Source organism: Peromyscus maniculatus, chromosome 14, assembly GCF_049852395.1.
Source record: "Peromyscus maniculatus bairdii isolate BWxNUB_F1_BW_parent chromosome 14, HU_Pman_BW_mat_3.1, whole genome shotgun sequence".
Taxonomy (NCBI): Eukaryota; Metazoa; Chordata; class Mammalia; order Rodentia; family Cricetidae; genus Peromyscus; species Peromyscus maniculatus.
The window spans coordinates 52,437,114-52,453,959 of NC_134865.1; the positions used below are offsets into that span (position 1 = coordinate 52,437,114).

The 16,846-nt window shown below is 50.3% G+C and overlaps 1 protein-coding gene across 4 annotated transcripts in view; it reads right to left on the reverse strand.

The window, feature by feature from the left end:
* Window positions 1–613: 613 nt before the first annotated feature.
* The window catches only part of Actn1 (actinin alpha 1), a 100,442-nt gene continuing 84,209 nt past the window's right edge, over window positions 614–16,846 (reverse strand). For 2 of the 4 annotated variants that reach the window (XM_006973102.4, XM_076550953.1), the window contains 11 exons: window positions 15,439–15,586; window positions 12,601–12,751; window positions 11,424–11,532; window positions 10,835–10,975; window positions 9,037–9,219; window positions 8,463–8,597; window positions 7,212–7,391; window positions 6,020–6,166; window positions 5,009–5,089; window positions 2,978–3,136; window positions 614–1,352 (listed from right to left, as the gene is read on the reverse strand). In XM_006973102.4, the coding sequence (XP_006973164.3) occupies window positions 1,194–1,352; window positions 2,978–3,136; window positions 5,009–5,089; window positions 6,020–6,166; window positions 7,212–7,391; window positions 8,463–8,597; window positions 9,037–9,219; window positions 10,835–10,975; window positions 11,424–11,532; window positions 12,601–12,751; window positions 15,439–15,586 (1,593 nt within the window). In that variant the 3' untranslated portion in view covers window positions 614–1,193. Of the gene's footprint in view, window positions 1,353–2,977; window positions 3,137–4,499; window positions 4,566–5,008; window positions 5,090–6,019; window positions 6,167–7,211; window positions 7,392–8,462; window positions 8,598–9,036; window positions 9,220–10,834; window positions 10,976–11,423; window positions 11,533–12,600; window positions 12,752–15,438; window positions 15,587–16,846 lie in introns of all 4 variants that reach the window. The other 2 variants (XM_006973105.4, XM_006973103.4) reach the window with 2 other exon arrangements.

Genomic DNA, 16,846 nt, shown 5'->3' on the forward strand with positions numbered 1-16,846 from the left:
GTGTGTGTGTGTGTGTGTGTGTGTGTAAATGAGCTCCCTGTGAGGCTCAACAGCTGTTATCTGTGGTACATTTTGGGGTTCTAGGGACTAGCATATGCTCATCACATACCTTGCCACCCAGCTACAGCCCCAGCCCTCTCTGTGACCGAGTATGAAAAGTGGAATACAACCCTGACACAATTCCAACTGTCCTCTGTAGCAAAAACAAAATGGCTGGGGGACATGCAGAAGCCACAGAGAACCAAGAACAGTGGAGCTCGCCATCAGGGAGATTCCCCTTATGCATTCATGACCTTTCAACTTCCAGTACACTGAGGAAACCATCTTTCCCTTTCCAAAGTAAATACCAGATTCGCAGTCTAGAGGTGGGTGGGTACAGGTATCCCACCCCATTCTTGACACACCCCACCCTCACTTCTGGAAGTCGGTAAAAGGAGCGAAACGAAGTTGTGTCATGGGAGTGTTGTTTTAATACAGTCTGCCAAGCAACATCATAATCTCCAAGTCTGCCCTATCTTCAATAGGCAATATTCAAATTTTCTTTTCAAAAGTCTGCATTCATAAAACAGGCCAGCCACACTTTGGAGGAGACTTAAAAATGAGAAGCCATGAATTATCTTCTTTGAAAAGCAGCCATTTCAAAAGATTTTCTTTAATATCATAAAATATTCTCATGGACAAGTGAGCTAGCAAACACACACGCACCGCTGTGCCTTTGACAAGAGTGCCCACCTACCCCCACTCCCCAGGTGGACACGAGATCAGAGAAATGAATACAGCAGACGGGACAGGAAGAAGGAAAAAAGTCCGTAAAAAGAATGGCATGTAACTTTGTGCTTGGTTATTTTCCTATGTCACAACAAAAACATCTCGGTGCAAATAGTTAATTTTTCCTCTTTTTCCATTTAAGACTGGTGGAGAAAAAAATACTTTTTTTTTTCTATAATAAAATATGTAGTTTTTTGGTTTTTTTAACTTTTTTTTTTAATGTAACTTTTTTTTTTCCTTTTTTGCAGAAAATAATTTTGTAAACTGTCACTTCGCGGGCAGGGAGGCTTGGGGCCGCCCGGGGGTTGCAGCTAGTTCCCTGGTGGCTGAGCTGAAACCGAACCCGGGCAGCCGGACTGGGCGGAGGAGGAGCGGGCGGGCGGGGCGCACGCGCAGAGGGCCGAGGGGGTGGGGCCGGGGCCCGGTTAGAGGTCACTCTCGCCGTACAGCGCGGTGGAGAAGGACATGTAGTCTAGAGCACCGGGCACGGAGTCGGGGCCCGCGTAGGGGGCCATCCTCGCGATGCAGTATTCGGCCTGGTCGGGGGGCAGCTCGCGGCGCAGCTCGTCCACCGTGATGTAATTCTGCGGAGACAGCATGGTCAGGGGCGCAAAGCTTGGCAGCGGCCGGAAAGCAACGCGGCAGTGCCGCAATTCCTAGGTCGCAAACTTGCCAACAACGTTCGGTACCTGTTTTCTCCCTCCTAGGTCTCCTTGATCCGTACAATACACGCATGCGTACATATAACACAGACATCTGTGTGTATGCACATATATATTTAAGTGCATATGATGTATTTGTATATTACATACCATATGCACATATAATTTTTAAAAACTTCATGTTTTCCATTTTAGTATCCACTTCAACTTTTTTAAAAAAAGATTTTATTTATTTTGTATGCAGCATGTATGACTGCAGGCCAGAAGAGGGCACCAGATCTCATTACAGATGGTTGTGAGCCACCATGTGGTTGCTGGGAATTGAACTCAGGACCTCTGGAAGAGCAGCCAGTGCTCCTAACCTCTGAGCCATCTCTCCAGCCCCTCCTCCCCTTCAACTTGTTTCCAAACTAATTCCGCCCAGATTCTTCTCATTCATCCTACTGGTTTATAGTCACCATGTGCTGGCTGGTTTCAAAGGTTCTCCGGAAGAACAGCCACTCAACTGGCTCTTTAGAGGCCTCCGCCAGTATCCACACTTAAGGAGTGTCCCACAGAGTAAAATGAACGTCCAGTTTAGGAATCACAGCTACAGACAGCTCTCTTAACCAGTCTGCAAGTGTGGGCCTTGCCACACACCTCAGCCAGCTCCCAGCCTGGGCCTCTGAACTTCCGTTCCTTCCCCACCCGATAAATCAACTTGGAAGCTGCTGTTTATAGGAGTTGAAGGGGGGCTGGAGAGATGGCTTAGTGGTTAGGAGCACTGGCTGTTCTTCCAGAGGACAAGAGTTCAATTCCCAGCACCCACATGGCAGCTCACAGCAGTCTGTAACTCCAGTTCCACTGGATCTGATACCTTCATGCATACATAGGAATTGATGGGTCTAGGATGGCAGCTCTCAACCCACGTGATCTCAACCCATGTGTCGTGAACCCTGTGGGGCTGAGTGACCCTTCCACAGAGGTTGCATACTAGATATCCTGCATATGAAGTAGCAACGAAAATAATTTTATAGTTGGGGGGGTCACCCCAACATGGAGAACTGTATTAAAGGGTCACAGCAGCATTAGGAAGGTTGAGAACCACTGCCCTAGGACTTACCAAAGACTTTACAGCTCCAAGTGCTACAACTGTGAGTCCCTTGGGCCCCAGTGTGAGGAAGAGTGGGTGGGGCTGCCCTCTGTTCACTCCAAAAGTCAGGAGACCACTTCCCCCTTCTGGACTGTTTTCGTCCTCTACAAAATTAGTCGTTTCGACTAGACAGCTTCCGGGTCTTACAAAGTGGTTTGACTCCTCCATCTACACATTCCGAGGCACCTGCCTCCTCCACTCAACCCAGTGGTTTTTGGTGACTCGCAGGGTTCCTTGCGATGGCCCTCCTAAGCCAACACCATGTCCCAACAACTTAGCTGAGCCCAAGGCATTATAGATCGGGCCGAGAGGCATAGCAACGAGGCCCTAGGAGGAATGACCGAGGTGCTCATATCCTAGCCATGTGTCCCGACAGACCCGAGTCGAGACAGTGCCTGAACCACAAGAGACCCACCTTATCTCCAGCCAGGATCTTGAAGGAAGCCATGACCTGATCTGCTGTGTCTGTATCAGCTGTCTCTCGGGACATGAAGTCGATGAAGGCCTGGAACGTCACTACCCCCAAGCGGTTGGGGTCTACAATGCTCATGATGCGGGCAAATTCTGCCTCTCCCTGGAGGAAACAGCCAACCCACACCTGTCAGCTAATGGCCTACTGGAGTGTCTCAGGTAGACCTCGAGCCCTGAGTAGCCTATGGAGGGCACGACAGCCCTCTGCTCTGGCTTGGGTTGCCCCAAGGGTGTGACAATGACTTAACAGTTGGAGACTCAGGACTTCCCACCCCCTACAGATCCCTGAATTCCCTTTACAGAAAATAATGGTGGTATTGATTATAATGACAATAACATTAGCAAGGATAACACCTATATAGCATGCACTACATGCCAGTTACTATTCGTTCTAAATGTTTTATATGTTATAATTCATTTTATCATCACCACAACTAAATAAAATGATATTATTTCCACTGTATGGAAGTCCGAGGCCAAGACAGGCTAAGTGACTTGCCCAAGGTCACACAACTAATAAGTAGGAAGCTAGAATTAGAACTCAGGCAGTCTGGCTCAAGAATTTGCTGTTTCCCGCTGGGTGGTGGTAGCGCACACCTTTCATCCCAGCACTCCGGAGGCAGAGCCAGGCGGATCTCTGTGAGTTCGAGGCCAGTCTGGTCTACAAAGCGAGTTCCAGGAAAGGCGCAAAGCTACACAGAGAAACCCTGTCTCAAAAAAACAAACAAACAAAAAAAGAATTTGCTGTTTCCCTCTCACTCCTTATTTCCTAAGTACCAGTCATGTGCACAGTACTCATAATCACTTTATTTAACTCTTACAACTACTATGTGGGGCTTCCTTCACTTCAGATGAGACTACAAGCTGTTGATGGCAAAGTGGGACTTACTGAGTACACATCTGGCCAAGCCCTTAACCTTGCTGGACATCACATGGGTTTTGTATTTGGCTCAATAGGCAGGAACCACCTGTCTATCCAGCTAAGTGTCCTGTCCTGCTCAGAAAGCTGGATGAAGTGAGGACACACTAGAGAGAGGCCTGGGCCAACCAGAGTGGTGGCTGGCCTGGATGGGGGCTGTTATCAGGGCAGAAATATATGCCTCCATGTCTCACGTAAGACAAAGCAGAGTTATCATTCCTATATGCCTTGGGGTTGGCCGCCCACAGTTAGTGTCCACCATGGGAATGAAAAGCCCTTTTTCCACAGTAAGTACCATAAGATGAGCTAGTGCAGAGACGAAGATAAGAAGGCCAAGCCTCTCGGTCACACCCTGGCCCCATGGGTCGTCTGGTTTTCAGGTGCCATCTTCCCCAAGGATGGGGGCAAGGGGCTCCCCTGGGGAGGGCAGTGCTAACCTACGGGCCTCAGGTCCACCATTACTAAGACTTAGCTTCTCCGGTTAGGTGGCTGCCTCCCGGCCAGGGCAACAGAAAGCCTGGCAGGTAGAGGATGGGGTTTACGTTACCATGTTGTAACCCATGGAGATAAGGCAGGCGCGGAAATCATCCGTGTCCATCATGCCTGTCTTCTTCTGTGGGGCAGTGGCACCAAGACACAGGACGGACAGACAGGTGGGAGGAGGAAGGGCCAGCCAGAGGCCAGGAAGACAGCAGAGAGGAAGGGCGGAGTTTATGGTGAAGATTCGGAAGAATGGAGCCGAAGAATGGAGAAGGGACACATCGAAGGAGATCAGAGGAAAGAAATGCAGCGGTCCAGTCCAGAGATGAGACGTGATGAGGGAGGAGAGGCGGATACCCAGGCAGGTAACCAGGAAAGGTAGCCGCGGGCCGAGGACAGAAGTCAGAGGAACCCGACAGGGGACAGGCAGGGAGAGCCGAAGAGGATGAGCCCCACGGCCCACAGGAAGGGGGACAGGGAGAGTCAGACAGAGAGAGAGAAGAGAAAAAAGGAGAAACGCGTTATTTCTCGCCCCAGAGGCCACCCTTGAGCGTGCTCCATGCAGGAGGCAAGTACCTGGGGGTCGTTGCCAATATCATAACCCAAGCTGATGAGGCAGGCTTTGAACTCTTCAGGGCCCAGCGTGCCGGAGTGATCCTGGGGCCGTGGTGCGTCAGGCAGCGAGCCATGCGGTGCCAGGGAAGAGGAGGAGGGCCGTGAGGGGGGTACGGGTGGGGGGTGGGGGGGTGGGCCATGCCCCAGGGCGGGAGGTGGTGTGTGTGGGGAGACACAGGGACAAAGGCATGCGGGTGGAGAGGGTGGAGGGGAAGGGGTGGGGGAGAGGGGAAATAAAAGTGCACACAGTTAGACACACGGACAAGGTTCCAGAGGGGGCCCTGTCCCTGGCACACATAGCCCTGCTTGGGAAAGCAGGGCTGGAGGGGGGGACATGATGAGCCACAAGGGTGAGAAGCTCCCAGAAGTGCCCCAGGTTACCTGAGGTCTCCCGGAACCCTACCCCGCCCCCCCACCTCGCCAGGTACCTGGAGGGCAGTGACGCAGGCAGGGTGGTGGACTGGACAGCACCTGACCTCATGCCTCGCCTCCCTTGTGGCTGTCCCCAGGCTCAGGGCACCAGGAATGTGCAGCCCAGTGACAGTGCAGCCTGTCCTGAAGCTGGCGTGAGAAGCCATGACGGTGGACTCTGACGTCCCCAGTAGCAGCTCCCAAAGGCAGCCTCAGTATGGGCAGTCTCTTTTTGCTCCTTTGTCCCAAGGCGGAGGTAAAGGACAGTCCCCACAGCCAGTAGGCACAGGGCTTTACTTGTGGTTCTGACAGCCTCATTCCCAAAGACTGGTTTCTCACAGGAGAGGAACAAGGATGAACGGTTCTCTCTCACCCACGGCAGCACCGTCTTTAGCTCAGAAAGCCTGGCTCTATGGGGTATACTGAGTCAGGGCAGGCTGTTATCAGTTCCTCCCGCTCTCACCTACCCAAGGACTAGGCTCATGCCCTGGGCAGTGCCCTCCAGGGCTCTGGGTCGGGGGTTGGGGGCCACTCTAGGTGAGCAAGGAGTAGGGCTCTCACCCGGTCGAAGTGATTGAAGGAGGCCCGGAACTCGTTCATCTGCTCCTGGCTGATGCCTTTGGCATCCCGGGTCAAGATCTGGTTCTCCACTTCATTGATGGTCCTGGCAATGGTGGTGAGCAGCTGCTCCCAGCCCACACGGATGTGCTAGGAGCAAGTGACGAGCTTGTCAAAAAGGGACACCAGGCCCGGGCTCCAGGCTGTCTAATTATTCCTCCTTCCAACTCAAAAGTGGTCCAAAGTAGGGGCTAGAGAGATGGCTCAGTGGTTAAGAACATTTGCTGTTCTTCTAGAGGACCCAGGTTTAATTGCCAGCCCCCATATGGTGGCTCACAACCATCTATAACTAGTTCCAGAGAATATATCATGGCACACACATGGTGCACAGACACATACTCAGGCAAAATGCCCATATCCATAAGATAAAATAAATATATATTATTTTTAAAGGCCAAAACAGTTAGCTTGACTATCTATCTGGAGTCACAGTATGACCAGCTGGAGGGACAGAGCACACTCTACCAGGACGGAGGGCCACAAAGGGGCAGGAAGAGCAACAAGAACCAGATTTGCCAGTGAACTTTGTCAGTGAAGGAAGGTAGATTTTGTGGTGGGAAAAACTGAAGGACAAAAAAACAGAGCGATCCCCTCCCAGGAGGTCCTACCCCACAAAAACCAAGATAGCTGGTACCACATAATGGCCTTCTGGTCAAAGACAAGCCAAATACATCGTGGTGGTCTCAGTGATCACACAGTAACACTCTGGCCAGTGTAAGCACTCTCTATGATATCTGAACAATGAGGAAGCAGCTGAACAAGGCAAACCTCAGGACACATCCTACCATGAAGGGACGAACAGCAGCTAACATCATCGAGAAAGCAGGTACCCAGGCTGGTCTTGAGCCCACCAGCATCAAAATCACTGGGAAGTGCTTGTTAAAAATTGAGATTCATTAAGTTCCACCCTAGAACAAATGAACTGAATTCTGGAACTAGGGACCAGATGGGTACACCTGCAACAAGTTCTCTGGGGGCATCCAGAAGGTGAGTGGATTGAAGGTGCCGAGTCTGGGGGTAGAGTGAGTGAGCGTTCCTCCTGCTATACCCAGATTCCTCGGGAGATGATGTTCCAAGTGGAGGACAGGAAGGGCCCCCAGCTTCCTCTCAGAGAAGCAGGACCCAGCCTCTTTACCTCCATGGTGTAGTTGGTGTGCTTATTGTCGAAGATAAGCGCCTCCTGGATGAGCTGGTGGTCACACTCCAGCAGGTCAATCTTTGGCTTATAGTTGACAATGCTCTTTTCATACTGCCGCAGGTGGCTGAGCTGGTCCTCCAGGGTGCCGTGCATCTCAATGGAGATCCTCCCAATCTCCTGCGCATCAGGAAGGAGATAACGTCAGACCAGCCCGCTCTGCACTTAGGTGGCAGGGACCAGTCCCCCATGGTCACCTCTGCTAGCATCCCAGCCCTAGAGAGGCTAGAACTGGCAACATTGAACATAAAAAAGTTTATTTAGCATGGACATCCCTTGGTAAGGAAGCTGCATCCTGTAGTTCGATAATAAGCCTTGGCACTGGGTGACACATCGTCCACCTTAGCCTGAGGAAAGGGTTGGAAGGCAGGGTCAGTGACTGACCTGAGTGCTCATTCCTTTGTTTGCTATTTATTTAAATGCCTTCCAGAGCCTTGCTCGCAGCCATCTCCCAGCTAACTCACGTTGAGCAGAACCCCTCATATTTCTCAGTTCACCTGGTGTGCCTCCTCTCCAGCTATTTTTGTTCCTGCTCTCCCGCCTCTAGGATGGCTGGCCAAGCCCTGCGGAACCCCCCAACTCCATGAGCCAGGCCTAATGTACACTTCCGCCAGCCGCTGACTCATGGAAGTGGCTCTCAGTAAAAGCAGTTTGTGTTCATTCAGTTCGGTCCTGTTAATATTTACCGAGTATTTACAAGTAGAGTCTTGGGGTGTGTGTATGTAAGTGCACATGCGTGCGTGCATGCGTGTGTGCGTGCGTGCGTGTATGCACACCCACATAAACTTGACATGGACTCTCTGCTCAAGATGCTCAGTGATCACTCATCACACACATCCCACAAAACATTCTATACTTGTTATAAGAGGCTCGTCGGCTCTCTTTCTAAAAAGGATCAGGCCCACTGCCTGGGGGCATGGTAATGGAGACAAGGCAACCCAGAGGGACTGAGCTCACCCGGGCATTCAGTTGCTCTTCCTGTGGAACTTTTTTAGGTAGTTCCTTAGTAGTGTCCTACTTTGCCCCAGTGAGACACAGGGATTAAACCATTGGCATCCCCTGCCACTGAACAATCATGAGCTCAGACCTCAGTCCTCATGGTTCTTCCTAGTAACCAGGTGACTTGGCTGGCTGGAATGGTGCCAGGAAGAGGTAAGACATGCCCAGCCTGCTTCCTATGACAAGACTCACCTCCATCTTGGTCTGGATCCAGGGCCCAATGACATTAGCTTGGGCCCCAAACTGCTTGCGTAGCCTCTCATTGTGCTGCTGGCGGGCATGCTCCTCTGTTAGTGCCTGGTCCCTCCGGGGCACCAGTTGCCGTACCTGGGTTAAGAATAACCATGGGACTCTGTAGGTAGGCCAGCCACACATCTCTATACTCCCAGAAGAGGAAATATCCCCCCCCCCCCCCCCGAGGGAAAGGGTCAAGTCAGAATGCAGTAAGAGTGAAGGTGTCAGCTTGGACCAGAAATTCATTCACTAATAAATAAAAACCAGTGAGATACAGATAAAAATATATAAGAAATGTATAATAGTGCTGGGCGGTGGTGGCGCATGCCTTTAATCCCAGCACTCGGGAGATAGAGCCAGGCGGATCTCTGTGAGTTCGAGGCCAGCCTGGGCTACCAAGAGAGTTCCAGAAAAAGGCGCAAAGCTACACAGAGAAACCCTGTCTTGAAAAACCAACCAACCAACCAACCAACCAACCAACCAACAAAAATGTATAATGGCTCAGTCTATGCCCATTAGTCCTTCAACTCACATGGTCCCATTTGCCATTGATCTCCTGAGGCGTGATGGTTGTATAGGGGTTGGTGCCGGCCATGTTGACATGATAGGTCTGGACAATCTTGGACACTTCATTGTGGATGCCCAGGATGGCCAGGCGCTCCTTGTCGGCATCCGGGAGGGTGGCCTTGAACTGCTCATGGGCTGTGGTCAGTCCCTGGATAGACAATGGCAGGGTTAGTCAGTGCTCTCTTCAGACAAGATAAGCAAAGGGAGGGGTTGGGGATTTAGCTCAGTGGTAGAGCGCTTGCCTAGCAAGCGCAAGGCCCTGGGTTCGGTCCTCAGCTCTGGGAAAAAAAAAAAAAAAAGAAAGGAAAAAAAAGATAAGCAAAGGGAACCCAAGAGGTCCCAAATAAAAGGTGGAAGGGCCCTGAACGCCAAGTCCTACACCTATTGAAGATGTGGAGACACCAAACCAAGTTCTGATGGCAGAGAACCGGCGAGGCAGGGTGGCCAGAGGAAGGCAAAGCCACAGCTGTATCCCGAGGGCTGGTACAGTTGGCGGCCACCATTCTGAGGTGTTCAACACCCCACCACCAGATCAGGGACCTGGCTGGGGCAAGCCCCGCTCCCCAGGTATTCTCTTCCAATACTGGCTCCCTCAGCTCCCTGCAAAACCCTTCTTTCTTCCTCTACCTTGGGAGTGCTGTGGTTAAAGACATGCATCAAACATGCTTCATTTTATGCCGAGGTGGGAACTGAACTCAAGGTTTCGAGGGTGCTAGAAAAGCACCCTACCAACTGAGCTACATCCCCAGCCCCTGCAAACGTTCTAATCTAAGATGGGAGCCAATGGGAGCCCCACGATTAATGTTAAAGTCAAGATTTTGATCTGGTATATAATAAAGTCTACATTTTCGTGTGTACAAAGAACACATAAATAAATACATGTCTGTTGGGCAGTGGTGACACACGTCTTTAATCCCAGCACTCAGGAGGCAGAGGCAGGCGGATCTCTGAGTTCAAGGACAGCCTAGTCTACATAGTGAGTTCTAGACTAGCCAGGAATACATAGTGAGACCCTATCTTTAAAAGGGGGTAGAGGGAGCTGGAGAGATGACTCAGAGGTTAAAAGCACCGACTACTCTTCCAGAGGTCTTGAGTTCAATTCCCAGCACCCATATGGTGGCTCACAACCATCTGTAATGAGATCTGGTGCCCTCTTCTGTATACATAATGAATAAATAAATCTTTGAAAAAAAAAAAAAAGCCACACAGCTTTCAGGCTGGAGAGATGGCTCAGGTTAAGAGCATCAACTACTCTTCCACAGGTCCTGAGTTCAATTCCCAGCAACCACATGGTGGCTCACAATCATCTGTAATGAGATCTGGTGTCCTCTTCTGGCCTGCTGTCATATATGCTGTATACAAAATAAAAAAATAAAATCTTGGAAAAAAAATTTAAAAATAAAATAAAAGGGGGTAGGAGGCTAGGAGGCTAGGGAGATAACTTCGCAGTTAAAAGCACTTGCTGCTCTTGCAGAGGACCAGGGTTCCATTCCCAGCATACATAGGACTGCGAACAACCATCTGTCACTCCAGTTCTACAGACATCTGGGCACTGTATCTAGGTGGTGCACATACATACATGCAGACAAAACACCCATATAAACAACATAAAAATAGAACAATCTTTAAAACACACACACACACACACACACACACACACACACACACACAACCTTATATGCTAACACTTTCAATCTATGGAACCCTTGGGATACTGGTCTTCAGTTTATCCTAAAGAGGACCAGCCTCTCTGGGATGCCCACCTGGATCTCCTCAATGGTATGTACAATGAAGGTGTCTTGAAGGTCCTCCATGGCTCCCTCCATCCAGTTGTTGAAGGGTGCAGCCCGCTTAGCATACTCCAAGTAGAGCTGGTCAATGGTCTCCAGCAGCTTCTCTGTTCTCTGGGAGTTTCAAGGGGGGTGGAATGTTTAGCAGAGTCACACTCAAAGGCCAACCCCCTCAAGGCATCTTGGTCTAGAAGCACTGGACCAGATGAGGCAGGAAGAACCCATTCCTGAGTGGCTCTGGGTCCTGGTTGTCAACTGACAGATCACCTCACACTGGAATCACTTGCCCTGGTCCCAAGAGGGTCTGGTTTACAGAACAGGACAACCCTCCAAAGGTCGGAGCTGGACCAACAAGTTCACTGGGACAGGAGCAGCATCTCCATCAAGGCCAAGTTCACACATTCTTAGCTAAAGGGAGTCTTCCCATTAGGCCAGTGACGGGGATGGTCCAGGGAGTCATGGAAACTTAAAAAGCAGAGAACTGAGGAGGAGGAGGAGGAGGTGGAGGAGGAGCAGGAGGAGCAGGAGGAGGAGGAGACACAAGGCACCGCAGGGTCCTCACCTCTAACGCTTCTCTCCGCTTCTGAGTGAGGGCTCCAAGATTGTCCCACTGGTCACAGATCTTTTGGCAACGAGCGTTGACACTGGGTGAGTCATAATAGTCCAGCTCACTGTAGAGTGGGAGGAGGCAGTGGTCAAGCGATGAGCGACACAGGTTGAGGGGGGTGGGTAGGGAGCCTGTCATTCTTGCTCCCGGGGATGCGAGGAGCACTAGCAGCGTTGGGGGGCCCGGGGGTGCTCCCTTCGGCACACCTCCCAGCATCCCTCCCATCCCCGCCTCTTTGGCTTTCAGGAAACGGGGAGCAGGAGACCAAAGGGGACTGCTCCTCTCCACAAACCAAGTTGGGGGTGACTCTAATGACCAATGACGGGAAGCGGCTGGGGCCCAAGGAAAAAAAGCTCAGTCAAGGACTAAGGCTTGGCAGCCGGGCATGGTGGCTCACGCCTCTAATCTGAGCATTCTCCTGGGAGGCTGAGACAGGGGGACTGCCCCGAGTTTGAGGCTAACCTGAGGCACACACTGAGTTCTAGGCCAGTCTGGGCTACAACTGGAATCCCGTCTCAAGAGAAGACAAAACAGAACACAAAAAAAAATAATAAAATAAAATCTGGGCTGGCAAGATGGGCCAGTGGGTGAAGGCACTTGTGCAACCCTGAGGATCTAAGTTCAATTCCTGGAGCTCACAGTAAAAGCAGAGGAAGAACCAACTCCTTCACGTTGACCCCTCATCACCCTCTCTCTGTCTCTGTCTCTCTCTCTCTGTCTCTGTCTCTCTGTCTCTGTCTCTCTCTCGTACACAATTTAGAAAACAAAAAACAGTACAAAAATGTTGTAACAAACACTGTTACTTTTAAGTTAATCTTAAAAAAAATAATTAAAAGGTAAAGTCAAATAAAGCAGGGCTTGAGCATCCCTTGCTCCTATCCTGGTAATCGGTGATGACCAAATGTTTGCACAAGAATGGAATGCATCAGGCTCTCCCCCACCAGGAAGAGTCCTTGCCTTCTGCAATGCCTCCTTGACCACATGGGCATGACTCTTTCCCCCATCAAGCGCCGCCGTCTGTCTGTCCATCTGTCTATCCCCTTCCTTCCCACCGTCACCGATAACAGCTGAGCAAGCAGACCTCAGCTTCACACTGGGGCCCCCAAGGGAAGGAGATCAAAGGGGGCCCTACTTGAGCTCCTGGGCGATGGCGGCGATCTGTTCCACGCGGTCCTGGTGGGCAGCCAGGTCACTCTCGAAGGCTTCGTGTTTCTTGAGCAGAGCCTTGATCTCTGACAAGGTGGCTGTCTCGTAATCCTTCTGCCGCAGCATGGCTTCTTTGCCTGGGGTTGGGGTGAGGGAGGCGGGAGACGGGGATGGGACACAGCTGAGCAAGAGCCAGGCAAGTGTGTTTGGTCTGGGCACTTCCCGTGGAAGTGCTCACTGTACACCAATCTACAGTGTAAGAGAGTGGACATGCAGCAAGAATATCCAACTGTGGGGAGAGACTGGGAAGACCACTGCCCTCCAGGGAGCATTTCCAGGGCATTTAGACTAGTTGTCTAGGAAGGTTATGCAGGAATATGTAGAAATGCATGTGGCCAGACATCCACTTTCTAACAGTAGGAAACACAGCCATATATGTTCTATGGAATAACGGGGGAGCCGGGGGAGTACCTCAGAGGTACTTTTGGATCATAGAATCTCTCTAGTTACTATGGCTAAGTCCTGAAAGCCCTATAGGGATCCCCTTCCCAGATAGTCTCAGCACAGTCAGTGAACCTGTGGCCTCTGCTGCTCACAACCACTGGTGACAAGAGCCTTCTCGGCCCGTCAGTAATGTCCTCACCCTGGGGCAAAGGCGGCACTTGTATTTTTGGCCCTGCTCTTAAAGGAGGAAGGCAAGGATGAGAAATGACCTCCCTAAAAAGCTTCCAAGTTGCCTGAAGAAGGACCCTCTCAGGACGGGCAAACTTAGCCTTGTGCACACGAACATTCTCTGCCTCTGCCATCACAGGACGGCATACCTTCTTGGTCCATAAAGGCCGCCTGTGAGGCTAAGAGCTCTGTCCAGGAGTAAAGCATTTCTTTCTCTCTTCTGGTATTGGGTTGGTTCTTTTGTTTTGTGTTTTGTTTTTTTCCCTTTAAAATCATAACACAGTAAGTTTAGATTGAATTTATAAATAAATGCATTTATCTATTCCTATATAAATGTTTTCTGCTTTAATTTTTGTTGTTTTTGTTTTGCTTTGTCTTTTGAGACAGGGTTTCTCTGTGTAGTTTTGGTGCCTGTCCTGGAACTCCCTCTGTAGACCAGGCTGGCCTTGAACTCACAGAGATCCGCCTGGCTCTGCCTCCCAAGTACTGGGATTAAAGGCGTGCGCCACCACCTCCTGGCTTGCTTTAAAAATATTTAGCAGCACACACTATGAGAATTTCTACTTGGACCTCAGGGTCTTCCTGGGTACAGTGGTCCTTCAAGATATGAAGGAGATTCATTTCAGGGCTCCCTAAGAATACCTAAATCCCCCCGCCCCAAAAAAAAGAAAGAAAGGAAAAAAAAAAAAACACCTAAATCCCAAGATGCTCAGGTCCCTTATATAAGATGACAGAGAGTGAGTGTGTGTGCAAGTGCGTGCGTGCATGTGCGTGTGCGTGCGTGTGCATGTGTGTGTGTGTGTATTCTCATATATTCTCCTATATCACTTTAAACTACTCAGAGGTTGCTTACACTATAAATGCTCTCTATGTAAACAGCTGTTCGTCCATAGTCTTCAGGGAATTATGACAAGAAAATAGCCTGTATGAGCTCAGCATAGACATAATTCCTTTTTGTTCTTAACATTTTGCTTCAAAGTTGGTTGAATCCAGAGACACAGAACCCATGGATATGGATAATTTCTTGGCCAGATTTTTCCAGCAGAGCTTCTCATTGCTCTGTGGGGCCCTGGATCCCACCCCACCCCAGCCTGTACTGTGCCAGATTTCCCACAGATACCCCTGCGCACACAATGTCTTCCATGTTTAGGTTTAATTCCTTAGTCTCAAGAAATGGAATTCCAGTTGGGAGTGGTGGTACATGCCTTTAATCCCAGCACTAGGGAGGCAGAGGCAGGTGGATCTCTTAGTTCCAGGCCAGCCTGGTCTACACTGTGAGTTCTAGGTCAGCTAAGGCTACATGATGAGCTCCTATTTCAAAATAAAACAAAAATAAAATAAAAAAAATACCAGTGGGCGGTCAGAGCCATCTCCACCAATCCCCTTCACACTGTAACTCCGTATGCACTTAGATGGAAACCTAAACCCACTCGCTTCGCTGGGTGTTTTCCTACCAAGCCAGACCACTCCCAGGTGGCTACAGAATATGGTCCTCCCTATTCACTTCCAACCCGAGGCCAAAGGAGCATGAACCAGGGCTGGGTAAGGAGATCTTAGGTACCAGCGGCCAGTGGCTCTGCCTCAGGAGCTCTAGCCACTGTGGCCAGAAGCCAGTCCTCACTCGAACCCTCGCCAGTTTCTGGGGGAAAAAGACCATCTCGCAGACGACTGTTGTTAGCCTTGCGGTCAATAAGCAGAGGCCAGCCACCGGCCTAGGAAATGACACAGTGGGACCTCAACATCCACGTTTCAGAAATCTGGAAATAGACAAACAGACACCGCTTCTCAGGGACAATGCCAGGACTGACAGCCACACACTGAAGGACTTGGAAAAGAACAATGCAGAAAAGAATGATGCAGAACAAGGAAGAAGTAGCACTTTCCCCAAACTGCCTCCGTAATTCTCCGAAGCATGCTCGTGCCCTCGGCCACTTAGTTCTCACACACCGAGGAGTTGGTACTACGGTTCCTACTTGGCAAACACGGAAACCGAACCCAAGGGTGAATGAACCTGTCTGATGCCAGAGAACTATTCAGAGACAAACAAGAAGACACCAACGAGGGCAAAAGAAAAGAGGTGCAGCCGGCAGCGGCTGGGTGGGAGTCGGAAAGCAGAGACCGGGCAGGGAGGCGGGAGCTGGCTCTGGCTCACCATCGGTCCAGGCCTCGTGGATGGAGGCTTTCTGGCGGAACTTCTCTGCCAGGTGATCCAACCTCTCCAGCCTCCGGATCTCATTCAGCAGCCACTCTTCATAGCCCTTTTCTGCCTGCTCCAGGCAACCCCAGGCATTGTTGATATCCTGCAGAGATGGGAGACACGGGCTCAGAGAACCTGGAGGGGTTGCAGCCTTCCAGGCAGAGATGCTCCGGATCTTTGGCCGCCACACACATGGCAGCCCAACATCCCGTCTCGCTCTTCCAGCGCCTATTCGGACTACCCTGCCTCTTGGAGAGGGAGTGGAGCTTGAGCCTACCTCCAGCGATGGCGCCCTCCCCTTCATGGACTAGCTTCCAAACAAACCCTAGCCAGTCTCAGAGGCCCAAGATCAAGCCAGGGGGCCAAACCAATTAAGAACAAAGCAAGCTGACAGTAGGCCTCCAAGATATACACAGTTCTAATAGGCCAAGACTCCCAGATGCTGGCCTTTGGGCTCTGGAGGGTAGCTAGGGAGAGGGAATCGGCCACGATCCTGAGCAGAAAGAAATACACATAACCTTTGTACAAGGCACCCTACAGTTAGCACAGGCACTCAGCTGGAAGAACTAGAGTAAAACCAGTCTGAGGGCCATCCTCCTGGCCATGCACTGGCCATCTGCCCCACATCAGAGGCACGTCCTTCAGCTCTCAGGAGTATCTGTTAGCTATCAGTGATTCTGACAACCCAAGAGCATCTGATTAAGCCCTGAACTTTAAAGAACTGGTGCTCCAAACTGCCTGCATGATACCACAGGCCTGCTTTCTCCCTTCAAGATCACCTTGTTCCTGCCTCCCCCCACCTGGTCCTACCCAATATGCCTGTTTGTTTTTGTTGTGTTACGCTTTGTTTGAAAGGATAAAAGGTTCTGGCCTTGATGAATTTGTCCTGCATTCTCCTGGCCCATAAAGTCCTGGAGACAGGATCAAGGGGAATGAAGGACAAAATGACACAGAAAATTGATCGCAATATTAGGGTTTTGTTTCTATTTTCTAGATAGGACCTAGCTATACTTGCTGTGATCCTCCTGCCTCAGTCTCCCAAGAGCTGGGATTATAGACTTGATTCACACCCAACTTGTTATAGGTGTTTCTGTTTGAAAGAACCTTATTATATAAAACATGCTTTAAGAGTCACTTAAAAATAGATGGTTTTGAGGAAGAGGTCTTGGTGGACTCTTTCATAGAGCAAAGGGAAGCAATGCCTTCTGGGAAATGAGCTAAGTTTTAATCTAGTCTTTAAGATTAGAAGTCAAAAACAAAAATATTAAGGAAAGGAAAACCTAATTGATCTTTGAAGTATTGTTATGTGGAATTGAGTGGGACTTTTGAGGCCTTTCTTCCAGAAAACAAAGACTTGGTTGTC